The sequence below is a fragment of the Balaenoptera physalus genome (assembly GCF_965194825.1).
Source record: "Balaenoptera physalus genome assembly, chromosome: 1".
Lineage (NCBI taxonomy): Eukaryota > Metazoa > Chordata > Mammalia > Artiodactyla > Balaenopteridae > Balaenoptera > Balaenoptera physalus.
This window is the reverse complement of record NC_138882.1, coordinates 98,465,174-98,482,499: the sequence shown is the minus strand read 5'-3', so window position 1 is coordinate 98,482,499 and position 17,326 is coordinate 98,465,174. Positions and strand designations below refer to the sequence as shown.

The 17,326-nt window shown below is 42.0% G+C and overlaps 1 protein-coding gene and 1 pseudogene across 2 annotated transcripts in view; both read left to right on the top strand.

Annotated features, from left to right (window-relative positions):
* Positions 1–17,326, top strand: part of LOC309645959 (proteasome subunit alpha type-3 pseudogene) — a 452,949-nt pseudogene that overhangs the window by 149,883 nt on the left and 285,740 nt on the right. The gene's annotated exons all lie outside the window — the stretch shown is intronic.
* Positions 221–14,002, top strand: LOC309656255 (transmembrane protein C1orf162; the record flags this gene model as incomplete). The annotated part of the gene is made up of 4 exons (XM_082452544.1): positions 221–250; positions 10,327–10,543; positions 10,783–10,832; positions 11,048–14,002. 4 exons carry the CDS (start codon positions 221–223, stop codon positions 11,207–11,209), a joined length of 459 nt encoding a protein of 152 aa, XP_082308670.1. The 3' UTR covers positions 11,210–14,002.

The following is a 17,326-nucleotide window of genomic DNA, read 5'->3' as shown; positions in this document are numbered from 1 at the left end:
CCTGGCTTAAAAGTAAGTTTTCTGTTTGTTGGAGTGAGAAGATTAAGAGTCAGATTCCTGCAACTTTGTTGCTGAGGTTAAATGCAATTAAGATGCAAAATGCTGTAACATTTGCTTCCAGTAATGGTAGACTAGGTAATTCAGACCAACTCTCCTACTGAAGAAATTTTTCACATCTGGGTGAAATATAAAACGTATCTTAAAAATATTAAAGCACCGGATGGCCCTAGAGATCGTCATACTGAGTGAAGTAAGTCAGACAAAGACAAATATCATATGATATCGCTTATATGTGGAATCTAAAAAAATGGTACAAATGAACCTATTTACAAAACAGAAATAGAGTCACAGATGCAGAAAACAAACTTATGGTTACCCAGGGGGAAAGTGTGGGGGAGAGGGGGGGATAAATTGGGAGGTTGGGATTGACATATACACACTACTATATATAAAATAGATAACTAATAAGAACCTACTATATAGCATGGGGAACTCTACTCAGTACTTTGTAATGGCCTATATGGGAAAAGAACCTAAAAAGAGTGGCTATATGTATATGTATAACTGATTCACTGCTGTACACCTGAAGCTAAAAACACTGTAAATCAACTATACTGCAATAAAAATTAAAAAAAAAAAAAAATCTGCCTAACCCAGAAGTTTTGTAATTTTAGCTCCTACAGGTAAGGATATGTTACATAATTTGTAGATGGTGTGAAATAAAGAGTTTAAGGCTTTTTTGTTTTTCATATGAATTCCCAATTGTTTCAGCACAGTCTACTAAAAAGATTATCTTCCCCCCCCAAAAAATAGAATAAAATAAAATAGATAATAACATACTGTATAGCACAGGGAACTCTACTCACTTCTCCATAATGACCTATATAGGAATAGAATCTAAAAAAGAGTGGGTATATGTATATGTATAACTGATTCACTTTGCTGTACAGCAGAAACTAACAACATTGTAAATCATCTATACTCCAATAAAAATTAATTTAAAAAATATTAAAGCACCAAGAGATCATGAGAAATCATCAGATCAAGAACTGAGAGACAGTGGAAATTCAGACAGGTGAGGTTAGCCCTCAGGACCATTTTTGTCCTGGGAGCATTTGACCATCTGAAAGAGATGGCTAAGACACTTAGTCATGTTTTTGATCGTTTCACAGGGCTAGAGGAACAAAAGTGGAGTCCAGGACCCATCAAGAATAGAGACCCTAGTAAACCACCACTGCCTACCACCACCACTACCATACACACGGTCAGCTGCAATCTAGGAATAAGGATGAAGACAGAAATAACCAGCCCTTGGGAGTTCCCTGGTGGCCTAGTGGTTAGGATTCCGGGCTTTCACTGCTGTGGCCCGGGGTTCAACCCCTGGTCGGGGAACTGAGATCCTACAAGCCGTGGGGCGTGGCCAAAAGTAAATAGATAAAAAATAACCAGTCCTTAATGAACAGTGTCCTGCTGTGAACAGATGACCTAGTAAAAACTCAAGCCCTGAACTTGGACTAAGTTTATCCCAGATTGCTGGTGCCCCCAGGTGGCTGGCAAAAGCAATAAAAGAAACCTTGTTTGGATGAAGATAACGTGATTCTAGACTTGCACTCCGATCACTACATTACGTTGTGTTAAGACTCCATCTTAGCAGGCTGGAGAGAGACTCTCCTGCTGGCCTCGAAGAATCAAACTGCCAGGTTGTGAACTGCCTGTGGACAGGACCACATGGCAGGGAACTGCAGGCAGCTTCTAGGACCTGAAGACAGACTCTAGCTGACAGCCAGGGCCCTCAGTTACACAGCCACAAGAAAATTTATTTGTCCAGCAAATAGGGGAAGTGGATTTTCCCCCAGTCAAGCCTCTGATGAAACCAAAGCCCCAGGTAATACCTGAACTGCAGCCCGGTGAGACCCTGAAACAGAGAACCCTATTAAGCTGTGTCCCAGCCTCTAACCCACAGAAACTGTGAGAAAAGAAATGTGTACTGTTTTAACCATCTACGTTTGTGATAATTTGTTATACTGCAATAGAAAACTGATACAGCAAGGATCCCTGCCATTTCCATCTGGCATGATTTTTCCTGATTCACCCACTGTGGGTTCCCTTTCAGGGGGACCGATCCAATTTCCCACTTTGGTGCAGGCTTTAGACTTGATTTCCTGACCTCATACAAGGCCTTCAGACCCAATCTTCAGGTCACCAAAAATTGGTGGCTATTCCCAGAGCAAACCTTAGCTCCAGGTCTCACTCAACTCTCTCTTTCTGATCTTTGAGGATTTCCAACATCTAGTTCAGCCATGCATTTTTAAATTATGGTGTTTCAAATGTTTTATCCAGCATTTGTTGGTGTTCTTTAACAAGAGGATCTCTTTAAAAGCTCTAATCTGCTGTAGGTCTAGGGATTTCCATTCACTCTTTAACCCACTGAAACCTTACTCCCCACCACTACTACACCCCAAGCTGCTTTAGCAAAAGAGATCAGGATCTCTTCATTTCCAAATTCAATCAACTCTTTCCAGTCCTCATCTTACTCAGCCTCTCTCTCAGCAGCACCTGGCACTGTTGGCCACAGCTTTTCCTTCCTTCTTTTCCTCCCTGGCTTCTAGTAGCATATGTATGCTATTACTGCTGTCACTGTTTCCGTGCAATTTCCTTAGCTGACTCCGCTTTTTCTGCCTCCCTGTTAAATAGTGGTATTCCTCAGAGTTCTAGGAATGTTTTCTTCTCATTCTACAGACTGTACCTGGATGATCTTATCCATCCCCATGGCTTCTATTGATACTATCACGTGTATGCTGATGGCTTCCTAATCTATACCTCACGTTGTATTAGGGTAGGTTAGGTTAAGTGAGGTAAGAATCTATCCCAAAATCTCAGTAGTGTAACATGAAAAAGTTTATTTCTTGCTCACACAGAATGCACTGCAGGTCCAGTTGACCCTCCAGAGAAACTATCCTCCATATGGTGACACAGTGATTCAGCTTTAGAGCTTGCAACCTCACCTTCTCATCACAAAATCTCCATAATCACCCTGAAGGGGAAGGGATCAGAGGGGGTCTTCCTTAAGCAATTAAATGCTTCAACTAAAAGGGAAATACCTCACTTTCATTCATAGTCCATTAGCCAGAGCTGATCACATGGCACTACTAAACCACAAGTGAGGCTCGGAGGCCAAGAGGAGAGGAGCTCTGGTTAGGGGTGAGAACTAGTACTCCCTACCACACAAATCTAGATCTCTTTCATGAGCCCCCAACCAGTGCATCCAACATCCCTCTTGACATCTCTACCTGAATGTTCCATAGGCAACCTAGACTCAATGTGTCCAAAAGTAAACTCATTATATATGCCCAATCCTACACCCCACTTCTGTATTCTCACCATCAGTTGGTAATCCAAGGCAGAAACCTGGGAGTTATCTTGAGCTCCTCTCTCCCCCTTACCTTCCTCTCACAACTGAAAAAGACTAGATTCATCACCTTTCTGCCCTACCCCACGGCCTGTGCCTCTAATCAGATGATCCCTGTTTCTCATCTAGAACTCTGCCATACTAAAGGACTCCCTGCCCACAGTCTGTCCCACTGCCCCTCACCAGTCCCTCCTACACTCTGTTGCCCAAACCCAAATGTAATCATGTTACATCCTTCAGCACTCTCTCCATTGCCTCTAAGGTGAAGTTTGTTTAGGGTCCTCCACCATGTGATCTTGTCCTTCTTCTACAGCCTTTCTCTTTCCATTCCCCATCCCCACCCACCCTCATTCCCTGTAGCACCAGTGATGGTGAAATACCTGCATTTCCCTGAACATCACAAACATGACAAAGCATGTGTTTGCTCATGCTGTTCCTCTGCCTGGAATACGCTTCCTTCCTCTGTCTGCCTACAAAATGTGATTCATCTTTCAAGATGCAACTCAAACATCATTTTCTCTATGATGCTTTTCTTGACACCCACCCTCCCTCCTTATTGTGCAACCTGAGCCCTTTCTCTTTGAGTCCCACTCCATCCTGTATGTCTGACACAGCATCTACAACATTTCATTACACTTACTTACACCCGAACTTAACAGTATGTTTGGGTCATAGTAGGTGCTCAGTAAATGTCTGATTAATTAATCCGCACTCTAAAGTCTGGAACTACTGCTGTTTCCTTCTCTGGCTCCTCTTCCTCCTTCTGCCCTTTGGTGATATCTCTGATCATAGTCTTTGACTTTTTATTCTCCCTTGTTTTTTCTACCACGCTCCTAAACATCTCTCAAGTTCATTTACATTTCTTTGTCTCTCCATTGCTACCTACCACCCTAGTCCAAGTTACTATTATCCCTCAACTGGATCACTGTAATAATCTCTTAACCAGTCTTGTCATATCTATTCTGGCTCCCTTCCAATTTATTCTCACCCCCCCACCCCCAGTCTTTGTGATTGTTTAGAAAGCAAGTCTGATCACATCACCCTTGTTTAAATACCTTCAGTGCAGATAAGCCCACCTCTCTTGTCATAAAGACAAAAGCTCTCAGGGAACTGGCCCCCCGCCTGGTTCTTCAACTTCACCCCCACCATACTCCATACCCACCCCCAGCACCCCAGCATCACCTCACACACTTCCTTGCTCTTTCACACTAGCCTTTTTTTGGGGGTGGGGCAGTGTGGGGGGGAGGCACTTCCTTTCCTCCTTTCTTGCACAGAGCTTTTGAATTTCAATGTTCTCTTCCCTTTGATCGTTACTACCACCACCAGCACCACCCACCCCCATCGTGGCCTAGTGGAACTCCAGCTCACAAAAGATTTTGGCTTATTCTCTTCCAGGAAACTGTCCCTGGTTCCCTGTATCATAGGCATATACAGCCAGGGATCCTGCACAAAAGGCTGTTTCTTTGCCCACCATTATGTCCTCAGAACTTAGAACTCAGTACATGGCACATAGTAAACGTTCAGTAAGCGATTTTGGAGTGAATGAACAAACGAGTTCTCTTGGCCACTGAGATTCAGACACTTGGAGTAATCATGGACTCATCCTGCTATTTCATTCCCTGTTTCCAGGTCCCAAGTCTTAGAACTTCCAATCTCATTACACCTGTGGATGCCTCCCCACTCCTGATGCTCCCGCCCTTATTAAATACCTGAGATATTGCCATACTCCCCCAGCTTATTTCCTTGTCTCTTTCTTTACCCGCAATTTATCTTATTTGATGTGATATAATCTTCCTTAAAGGCCATGTATATCATATTATACCCCAATTCAAAAACCTTTAGTTGTTCATCATTAATGCTTAAAATATATTTTTTGCTTGGATTTAAAGACCTCCACAATATGTCTCAGATCTATCTATGCAACTATTTTCTATGTCTCACCCTTAACCAAGGCCCCACTCTTGAACCATGTTGATATCCCAGAAATCCATCACTCAACGCCCAGCAACCAATCCTGGGCTTGCGCATTTCCTCACGCACTCCCTTTCTTCTACCCCATCCACCCTCCAAGTCTCCCTGCACACAGTCCTGCCTGATTCTGCCAGCTCTGCCAGCCCTTCCCTTCTTCCAGACCTGCAAGTTGCTCTGCCCTCGGCCTGAAACTGTCTTCCCCAGGAGGTTCTTTGCCCCGCCAGCTCTTCCTCATCCTCTGGTTCTCAGGGTAAATATCGCTCCTTGGACAGGCCTTCCCTGGTCATCCATTTTATCTAAAGATGTTCTCCCATCATTTATTCTCTGGCATGACACTTTGCTTCTTTCCTTCATGGCCTGTAACACATCCGTGATTAATCTGTTGTTTTCTTTTTTGTCGTTGCTCTTCTCAATTAGACGGTAGGCCCCATGAGGAGCTTTTCTGCCTTCTCTCTGAAATACCCACAGCACTTAGCCCACTGCATGGCCCACTGTGTTTATTTAATGAGCATATTTATTAATATTATTTTACCGATAAATGTTTACAAGTAAATGATTCACCTTCCCTTTGAAGAGATCTCCGTAATCTTAAAACACTTAAAGTCTGTCCAGCCCGCACTTAACTCTTAACACCGTTTGCTCTTTGTTTTTCTTTATCAATAGCATTTCCCTGGCTAGAATAAATGGGACTATGACATGCTTGATGACAATGATAATGTCACACCACTGTGACCCCCACTATATCTGGCATGGTGGTTACATACTCAATAAATACTTAATTAGAAATACACTTATCTCCCTGTGTTCTGGCATTCATGTGTCAAAAGATACAAAAGCAGCTCTCTGCTTATGGAATTAAAAAAATACAGTGTTGGGCTTCCCTGGTGGTGCAGTGGTTGAGAATCCGCCTGCCAATGCAGGGGACACGGGTTCGAGCCCTGGTCTGGGAAGATCCCACATGCCACGGAGCAACTGGGCCCGTGAGCCACAACTACTGAGCCTGCGCGTCTGGAGCCTGTGCTCCGCAATAAGAGAGGCCACGATAGTGAGAGGCCCGCACACGGCGATGTAGAGTGGCCCCTGCTCGCCGCAACTAGAGAAAGCCTTCGCACAGAAACGAAGACCCAACACAACCAAAAATTAATTAATTAATTAATTTAAAAAAAAATACAGTGTTGGCCACAGAGAGGAAGTCTGCCCTGGAGTTTAGACAAGATCTTTGCGACACACAGCTTGATGTAGCAGTGGCAGTGGCAGTGGCAGTAATCACTATTTCATCATTCTGAAAAATAGGGGTGGTAACAGAAGCAGCAAGTGAAAAGTTCAGTCTTAGACAATGACATCCTATGACCAGACTTTTTCTTAAAAGGTAAACGTGTTTACCCCATGCTTTTAATCTAGATGAAATAATCACCAAAAGAAAATGCTACCTAGTTTATAGTGGTTTCTGTAACTTTTTTCTTTTTAACTTTATTTGATGGGGGAAGGGTTGTATTTGAATGGCTGAATTTAGTTGGTAGATTTTATGGCAGTCAGTAAGGTTCACCAATGCCGGACAAAATGTGAAAAAGTATACATATATAGCACTGTTTCTATTTTAATGTATACTTCTATCAAATGTTTGGAGTGTCGTTTTCAAAGGGAATGTGTTTCCTGCTTTTTTTGGCCTGGCTCTGTAAGTAACTATTTCCCTGTGGCATCATGTGATGGTTTTGTCTTTCAGGGTGGGGGACCGAGCTTTTGTTTCAGATGGCTGTGCTATCATTTCTTTGGGATGATTGTAAATTCAGAGCCACTCATGGGAAGGTTAAGATTTTATGGAAACCTATGATCCTCCCCTCTTCCACCTCCCCAGTGATATGGTCTAGTAAAAGTTCATAGGATGTGTTTATACTATGTTTAGTGCAAACACGTATTTCAATATTTTAAAAATACTATATAAATATTTCACAGTGCTCTACAAAGAGCACCGTTGACTTTTAAATTAGAAAAGGCGAAAAAAGTGCTAGAAAAATTGTTGCCACTGTTGATTCTGCCACGGATGGTGGGCTTTCTATTCTCATGGCTCAGAATCCTCACCAAATTTCTCTGTTGGCACCTTTCTTTTTATCTTAGATTACATGCTCTCAAAAAGTTTGATTGTAAGGCACTTGATAATGTTGCTGTTGCTGTTCTAACTGGTACATGGCAATGAGGTGTCCTTCTCCCAATCCTCTCTACGTCCAAGGACTTAGAAATTGATTCACTTTGGAGAGCTGAACAATTAAACACAAATGATTGATGGCATTTATTGCCTAATTAAATTACCTTAAAATACAGTAGATATAGCAGAGCCAAAAATTCTTATCATCGGTTTGCCTAAGTATAAAGTAAAACTGTGGGCTCCTAAAATTTTTTGTTATTTGATTTTGTTTAAGTAAAAGTGGGAATAATTTTTATCAACAAACAGGAAACTGGAAAAGCAAGCTGTAGTACATAGCTATAACAGAAAGACTTATCACCACTAAAAGGCTTAAAGAAATTTTCAGTAAGATGGGAAAATGTTTATGGTAAAAATCTTAGTAAAAAAAAAAAAACGAAACAAGGAGATATGAAAATGTACCTCAGCTAGCTTTTAAAAAATGCATGTGGCTTCCCTGGTGGCACAGTGGTTGAGAATCTGCCTGCTAATGCAGGGGACATGGGTTCAAGCCCTGGTCTGGGAAGATCCCACATGCCGCAGAGCAACTAGGCCCGTGAGCCACAACTACTGAGCCTGCGCGTCTGGAGCCTGTGCTCCGCAACAAGAGAGGCCGTGATAGTGAGAGGCCCACGCACCACGATGAAGAGTGGCCCCCGCTTGCCGCAACTAGAGAAAGCCCTCACACAGAAACGAAGACCCAACACAGCCAAAAATAAATAAATAAACAAATGTGGGGTTTAAAAAAAAATGTATGAAGTGCAACACAAAGGAAATACACTAAAATATTAACAATAGGTAGTGGAAGTTTGAGTGATTTTACTTTTCTGCTTTTAGGTACTTTATACTTTTTAGTATAAATAAATGAGGGAAATACAGAAAGCTTAACGTAATAGAACTATAGCTTAGATAAGGGAATTTTCACACTCGAAAATATAATGTGTGAACAAAATAGAAGTGTCTGATGCAGCCTAGAGGAAGGACCTTCAAGAACAAGTTAGTCAGTTTATCCAGCACTTCCAGGGAAGAGTGAAGCAAATGCATCAGACCTAGATGGCACTCAATGTTAAAATCAGCCATTCTGCTTCTATCATACTTCAGTTCGATGTTTATCAAGCAAAATTATGGTTTTAATTGGCTTTCTCATACATTTTGATAGAATGCACTGGTTATACCAACTTGTTTCTTATGTTATTCTAGTTCATACATCAGTTTCCTGTGAGTTGGTTGGTATGAGTCAGCTCTGGAGCGATCAGTCAATTCTTGGTGCCCTGATATGATCAAATTTATGAACCTACAAAGCTGAGGACTGCCTGTTGAGCTACAGTACTCACACTGTAAAGTATGTGACCACTGATCTCACTAGAACACACACCCACCACTTGTCTCTCTCCCACATTACGGCTCTAATTTTAAGATCACAGTCTCAGAATTGGCCACTCTGCTGCCTCTCCTTTCCAAGCTTTCTAAGAGGTACCTTTTTTAATTCTCAGGAGAAAGCAACATGGGAAGCAATATTTCCAAACTTGAACCAAACAATAGTAAGTCCAGGACAGAACCCATTACCTGTCTCACTGCTGAGTTAAAAGGGACAGGAATCACTGGAAACTGCTGAAGGGCTGTAAAGACACAACATTTCCGAAGTTGGAAAAATCAGATTTTACCATGATGCAGGGTCTAATGCCAAGAAGAGTGAAAAGGGGAACAAGGAAGAATTATCTGATCCTCCAAATTTGAGTAAAGGGTGTCTCTGTGCTCAATATTAGACCATCTGGGTAGTTTACGAGACTCTGGCTCCCTTCCCTAACTGCTATTCTATTTGTGGCATAAGTATTAGGAAAGCTCACTAAGGCTGCCTTTGGCTAGTCACTGTTAATAGCTGCCCTGAAAAACAAATGAACAAAAAAAGGCAGCAATTCCGAAGGTCAGATTCCCCAGGACTTTGGGAAATGCTAGTTCTGGGTTTCACTTTTGGTTCTTTACCCCCTGGCCTTGAAATTCTCTGCTTAAGTCCCAGGAAGCATTTGCCCCTAGGGTCTTATTAGAATCTTTAAGGGAGCATCCTGCAATGTTTTTATCAAAGGGACATATGGGGCTACAGAAATACTAGGCTCTTCTTTCATTTGTGTAGCTGATTGTTGTTTAAAAGTTCCTGATCTAGTTTTCACGTTAAAGTACACGATGTTCTCTCCTTTTGAGGAGCTGTAGCCCTATCGTTAGTCTCCACTGGTTGCTTGGATAAGGGGTATGTCTGTGCCCTTAAGCTAGAGAGAGACGTGGCAGATGCACTAATGCCCTTCGTGTTCTCTCAAAGACAGACAAAGCACCCACTCCACGGCAGCCCCGGCAGTGACCTCTGCACCCTGCTTCTCTGGCCACCCTGAGTAAGCAAGCATCCTCCCACCCATTTCATCTCATACCGCATGGCATTTGATTTTGTGTTGAATGCTTTGCCTTGTGGACTTGGGGAGGGAGGTCTGAGGAGAAGGGATGAGAAACAGAGGAGGAACTAAATCAGTTTTTTACCTTCAGAGTGTGTTTCTTAACCTGGGGTCCCCCAAGCCTCGAGAGATTCATGAATTCCCTAAGCTTAGAGATAAAATTTGCTGTGTACAGTCCTGTGAACATTTTTAAGGGGGAAGAGAGCCACAGCTTTTATTGAGCCCTCAAATGGATCTGGAACCCCAAAACCAAAAGTTGAAAACCCGGGGGTGAGATTGAAAGTTAACTAACCACTGTGAAAGCTATTTCAGGGATTTACCCATAGGTGAGAAAGGTCACCCTCTGGTCTTTAGGAAAGGACTTCCAAAAGCCCAACGGGTCATCTGCTCATTTTCTTTGCCACAACAGCAGAGAATATTTGGTCTTAACCTTTCTTAGTGGGGTTCTACTGACACTGCTGCTGATGGCCCTTGTCTTCCTCATCATAAAGAGCTACAGAAAATATCTAAGTCTCCAAGAGCTGCAACAGCCCTTCTTTTTCTGTCTTCGAGAATAGAGTTAGCTTTAAAAGGGAGTAAAATTTGCATAGCCCACCCTCTCTACAGACCGAGGACTCAAATCCCTTTACTTCTCTCCTGGCCCTCCCCACCCTCCACCCCGCCCACCTCCAACACCTCCCCCCCCACCCCAACCCTTCACCCAAGATTGAAGAAAGAAGCTTCCAATTCCTCCAGGCCCCATTGGTGAGACTTGTCCCTCTTCTTCCTGGCACTTGTGGCAGGTCGCTCCAGTCCCTGGGTCCTGGATCCTCACTCAGTTCCTCCAGCCAAGGTAAGACGACCATGCTGTTTCCTGGATATGGAGGCCTGCTGCCAATGGAATTTCCTTCTATCGACTAGAGTAGTGTTATTTCTCTGGACACTGGGCAAGTGATTCTTTGAAGGGCTCTTCTGATCTCTTTAAGTTGCTTCTAAATGTCACTTGCTTCTAAGAGACACCTTCCTCCAAATTGAACTCACTCATTCCTCCTCCTTCTTCCTGTGTAGTTTTCACTCCCAGAGGAGGCACTTACCTATGCCAACATGACTTTCAAAATCTCGAAAGAAAAGAGCAATCACCTGACCATGAACCATTCTTCAGACTCGGACTCCATTGTCTATGCTCAAATTAAAGTGACAAACTCACCTTGCCTTTCCAGTGAGGTGTGAATACCGTTCCTCTCATCTCAGCTCCATTGTCTTCATACATCACTTTCCCTTTTAACAAATTTTGGACTACGACCTGGGTGAAACCACAGTCGGAGTTGTCTGGGTGTGATCGGGCAATGCTAGCCAGCAGTTTTGAAGACCAAGGGTCAGTCTTTTTCCTGTCCTGAGAAAAGATTGCTGGCCCTTCCACTTGGACAGACAGCCAATTAGCCCCTTGAGGGCTGAGACTGCCGTCCTTGTCCCCTTCCAAGTGTGTGGTACAGAGCTCAGGGCACAAAGAGTATTCCCTCAGCATCATTGATCAACTTGGGACAAGTCAACCAAATGAACAATCTAGAGAGGGTTACAAATAAAAGCAAACTCTCTGCAATGCTGGCTCTTTCTCCATCATTGGTGTGTCTTTCCCCATCACCTCCAGAGGTGCAGAGCTCATCCACAACCAGAAAAGCCTAAGGAGGTGATGGTACTCTGGAACTAACTCAGGATCGATTGGGGCACAGGTCTCAAACTCTGCCACTAACTAGCTGCCTTCATTCATTGCAGCAAGTATGTTAAAGTTTTGAAACTTCAATTTCTTCATCTTGAAAACAGAACTAATAACACATCTCTTAATGTAAGAATAAATGAGATATCATATATGTAAGTACTCTGTACATCCCAGAGCTCTACGCAAATACAAGGTCCCTATTGGCTAAAGCACTATTCAAATGTGGATGTCCGTCTCCATTCTATAGCATATGATATATGCCTAACACTCTATGGGAACTAAAGATTAATCTAAATGTTAACCACCTCTGCCAAATCCCAATGAATAACCCCATGGACGATCTTAGTAAAAATATGAATAAGATTATTTTTTACTAGGTAAGATTATTCTAACTCTCCTATGTAAACAATAAACAAGAAAGCAAATCCAGGAAAATTCATAAAAATAAGCAAATAAAATATGGGAAGGCTGGCCTTAACAGCTAACTAAAAGTACTGTTTTCTTAAGAATGTCTAATTAAAACATGTTAATGGTTCATGAATAAATAAATAAAGGGATAAAATAGAAAGACCAGAAATAGACCAAAAATACATGAGGAAGTTCAGAGTATGATGAAGATGGCATATCAAATCATTTGGGGGAAATTAGTTTATTCATAAATGATGTTGAGACAATTAGGTAACCATGTAGATGAGAATAAGGTCAGATCTATATCTTACTCCTTGTATCAAAATTCCAGATGTGTCAAAAAATTTTTTAAATCGTAAAAGTACTGGAAGAAAATATGGGTGGACTTTTAAAACAACAGAGTGGAGCATGACTTTGAATGAAGGACACCTGTTCAATAAACCAGAAAAGACTAATTAGCTTGACTTACAAAGTAACATTCAAAAGACAAAAGACAAATGACATGTTGGGAAAATACTTGCAGAGCATCTTGTAGACAAAGGGCTGATTTTCTTAATCTATTAAGAGTTCCTATAAATCAACAGGGAAAAAAATCAACAACTCAATAGAAAAGAAAAAGGACAATGGATAATGTTGGGCTAGTCACAGAAAAGGAAATATAAATGCCTTTAAACATATGAAGAGAAACTCAACTTTACTCATATTAAGAGAAATCATAATTAGAGCTACAATTAGATGATATTTTTCATCAATAAGATTAGCAAAATTCAAAAAGTTTGCTAACAAAACGTTTGGGCAAGATTGTGGGGAACTAAGACACACATATACTACTGGTAGGAGAGTGAGTTGACACAACTACTGTGAAAAGCATTTTGGCAACAGCTAACAACATTTCTAATTCTATTTCTAAGAATGTACCCTACTTAAACATGTGGGAAGTCACCTATGTAATTTGAATTGCAGCATTCATCAAACTGACTAAAACTTAGTGAGTCTTGTTATACTCCAATCACTATTCTGAGTGCTTGGTGTGTGGTCATGGAATCCCCACAAAACACTAGGAGGTTACAGTTATTATTATTCTCATTTTAGATACAAAAATGGAGGCACAGAGAGGTCAAACAACTCACCTGAGTTCACACTGTTACACACTATTACTGAGTTTGCACCTGTATTTGTACTTATTTAGTCTGTCTCTAAAAGAAAACACCACTAACTGATCTTAGTAATTGTCCCTGGGGAGAGGAACGTGATAACTGAGGGACTGAGGGGCAGGGATGGGAGGAGGTATGCTTTCCCTTAAAAACATTTTTGTAACTTTTGAAGTTCTTCATTTACCTTGTTGAGGATTTTCAGGGATCCTGATACCTAGTGTTCACATTTCCCACCTGAATTCTAGACCAACTGAGAAATAAGAGGACTCAGGATATGGAGAACAAAGTAGTATCTTTATTACAAATATAGGCGAATATAAGCATAAACCATAGCTGCAGAGAAGTGGGCTTCAGAACCCTGAACTCCATGCACCATGGCGAGCCCCCGTCCTTCCCGGCAACCCAAACAGAGGCTCACCTGCCCCCAGGAGTTGCAGAAGAGACCATGTGCTCTTTGAAAGCTGCACACATGAGATTTAAAAATGAAGAGGAAGGAGATTGGTTCAAGATGGCAGAGTAGAAGGACGTGCGCTCACTCCCTCTTGCAAGAGCACCGGAATCACAGCTAACTGCTGGACAATCATCGGCAGGAAGACACTGGAGCTCACCGGAAAAGATTCCCCACATCCAGAGACAACGGAGAAGCCACAGTGAAATGGTGGGAGGGGCACAATCACAATAAAATCAAATACCATAATCGCTTGGTGGGTGACCCACAAACTGGAGAACACTTATACCACAGAAGTCCACCCACTGGAGTGAGGGTTCTGAGCCCCACGTCAGGCTTCCCAACATAGGGGTCCAGCAATGGGAGGAGGAATTCCCAGAGAATCGGGCTCTGAAGGCTGGCGGGATTTGATTGCAGGACTTTGACAGGACTGGGGGAAAAAGAGACTCCACTCTTGGAGGTCACACACAGGGTAGTGTGCACATCAGGACCCACGGGGAGGGAGCAGTGACCCCATACGAGACTGCACCAAACCTACTTGCTGGTGTTGGAGGGTCTCCTGCAGAGGCAGGGGGTGGCTGTGGCTCACGGTGGGGACAAGGACACTGGCAGCAAAGGTTCTGGGAAGTGCTCCTCGGTGTGAGCCCTCCCAGAGTCCGCCATTAGCGCCACCAAAGAGCCTGTGGCCTCCAGGGCTGGGTCGCCTCAGGCCAAACAACCAACAGGGAGGGAACTCAGCCCCACCCATCAGCAGACAAGCTGACTAAAGTTTTACTGAGCTCTGCACACCAGAGCAACACCCAGCTCTACCCACCAACAGTCCCTCTCATCAGGAAACTTGCACAAGCCTCTTAGATAGCCTCATCCACCAGGGGGCAGACAGCAGAAGCAAGAAGAACTACAATCCTGCAGCCTGTGGAACAAAAACCACATTCACAGGAAGATAGACAAGAAGAAAAGGCAGAGGGCTATGTACCAGATGAAGGAAAAAGATAAAATCCCAGAAAAACAACTAAATGAAGTGGAGATAGGCAACCTGAGCCCACGTGCCACAACTACTGAAGCCTACACGCCTAGAGCCTGTGCTCCGCAACAAGAGAAGCCACCGCAATGAGAAGCCCGTGCACCACAACGAAGAGTAGCCCCCGCTCACCACAGCTAGAGAAAAGCCTGCGCACAACAAAGAAGACCCAAGGCAGCCAAAAATAAATAAATTAATTAATTAATTTTAAAAAAGAGAAAACAATAGAAAAGATCAGTAAAACTAAAACTGGTTCTTTGAGAAGATAACCAAAATTGATAAACCTTTAGCCAGACTCATCAAGAAAAAGGAGAGGACTCAAATCAATAAAATTAGAAATGAAAAAGGAGAAGTTACAACGGACACTGCAGAAATACATAGCATCATAATAGACTACTACAGGCAACTGTATGCCAATAAAATGGACAACCTGGAAGAAATGGACAAATTCCAAGACTGAGCCAGGAAGAAATAGAAAACATGAACAGACGAATCACAAGTAATGAAATTGAATCTGTGATTAAAAATCTTCCAACAAACAGAAGTCCAGGACCAGATGGCTTCAAAGGTGAATTCTATCAAACATTTAGAGAAGAGCTAATACCCATTCTTCTCAAACTCTTCCAAAAAATTGCAGAGGAAGGAACACTCTCAAACTCATTCTATGAGGCCACCATCACCCTGATACCAAAACCAGACAAAGATACAACAAAAAGAGAAAATTACAGAACAATATCACTGATGAATATAGATGTGAAAATCCTCAACAAAATACTAGTAAACAAAATCCAACAACACATTAAAAGGATCATACTCCATGATCAAGTGGGATTTATTGCAGGGATGCAAGGATTCTTCAATATATGCAAATCAATCCATGTGATACACCATATTAACAAATTGAAGAATAAAAACCATATGATCATCTCAATAGATGCAAAAAAAGCTTTTGACAAAATTCAACACCCATTTTGATAAAAAACTCTTCAGAAAGTGGGCAGAGAGGAAACCTACCTCAACATAATAAAGGCCATGTATGACAAACCCACAGCAAACATCATTCTCAATGGTGAAAAACTGAAAGCATTTCCTCTAAGATCAGGAACAAGACAAGGATGTCCACTCTCACCACTATTATTCAATATAGGTTTGGAAGTCCTAGCTACGGCAATCAGAGAAGAAAAAGAAATAAAAGGAATACAAGTTGGAAAGAAGAAGTAAAACTGTCACTGTTTGCAGATGACATGATACTATATATAGATAATCCTAAAGATGCCAACAGAAAACTACTAGAGCTAATCAATGAATTTGGTAAAGTTGCAGGATACAAAATTAATGCACAGAAATCTCTTGCATTCCTATACACTAACAACGAAAGATCAGAAACAGAAATTAAGGAAACGATCCCATTCACCATTGCAACAAAAAGAATAAAATACCTAGGAATAAACCTACCTAAGAAGGTAAGAGACCTGTACTCAGAAAACTATAAGACACTGATGAAAGAAATCAAAAATTACACAAACAGATGGAGAGATACACCATGTTCTTGGATTGTAAGAATCAATATTGTGAAAATGACTATACTACCCAAAGCAATCTACAGATTCAATGTTGTCCCTATCAATTTACCAATGTCATATTTTACAGAACTAGAATTTAAAAATCTTAAAATTTGTATGGATTCACAGAAGACCGCCAGTAGCCAAATCGATCTTGAGGGAAAAAAACGGAGCTGGAGGAATCAGACTCCCTGACTTCAGACTATACTACAAAGCTACAGTAATCAAGACAACATGGTACTGGCACAAAATCAGAAATATAGATCAATGGAACAGCATAGAAAGCCCAGAGATAAACCCACGAATCTATGGTCAATTAATCTATGACAAAGGAGACAAGGCTATACAATGGAGAAAAGACAGCCTCTTCAATAAGTGGTGCTGGGAAAACTGGACAGCCACATGTAAAAGAATGAAATTAGAACACTCCCTAATACCATATACAAAAATAAACTCAAAATGAATTAAAGACCTAAACACAAGACCAGACACTATAAAACTCCTAAAGGAAAACATAGGAAGAACCCTCTTTTTTTTTTTTTTTTTAAGATTTTTCCAGGGTTTTCTTTTTTTTTTTTTTTTTTAATTATTAATTTCTTCATTTATCTTTGGCTGTGCTGGGTCTTCGTTTCTGTGAGAGGGCTTTCTCTAGTTGCGGCAAGTGGGGACCACTCTTCATCACAGTGCACGGGCCTCTCACCATCATGGCCTCTCTCGTTGTGGAGCACAGGCTCCAGAAGCGCAGGCTCAGTATTTGTGGCTCACGGGCCTAGTTGCTCCATGGCATGCGGGATCCTCCCAGACCAGGGCTCAAACCCATGTCCCCTGCATTGGCAGGCAGACCCTCAACCACTGTGCCACCAGGGAAGCCCAGGATGAACCCTCTTTGACATGAATCACAGCAAGATCTTTTTTGATCCACCTCCTAGAGTAATGGAAATAAAAACAAAAATAAACAACTGGGACCTAATGAAACTTAAAAGCTTTTGCACAGCAAAGGAAACTCTAAACAAGATGAAAAGACAACCCTCAGAATG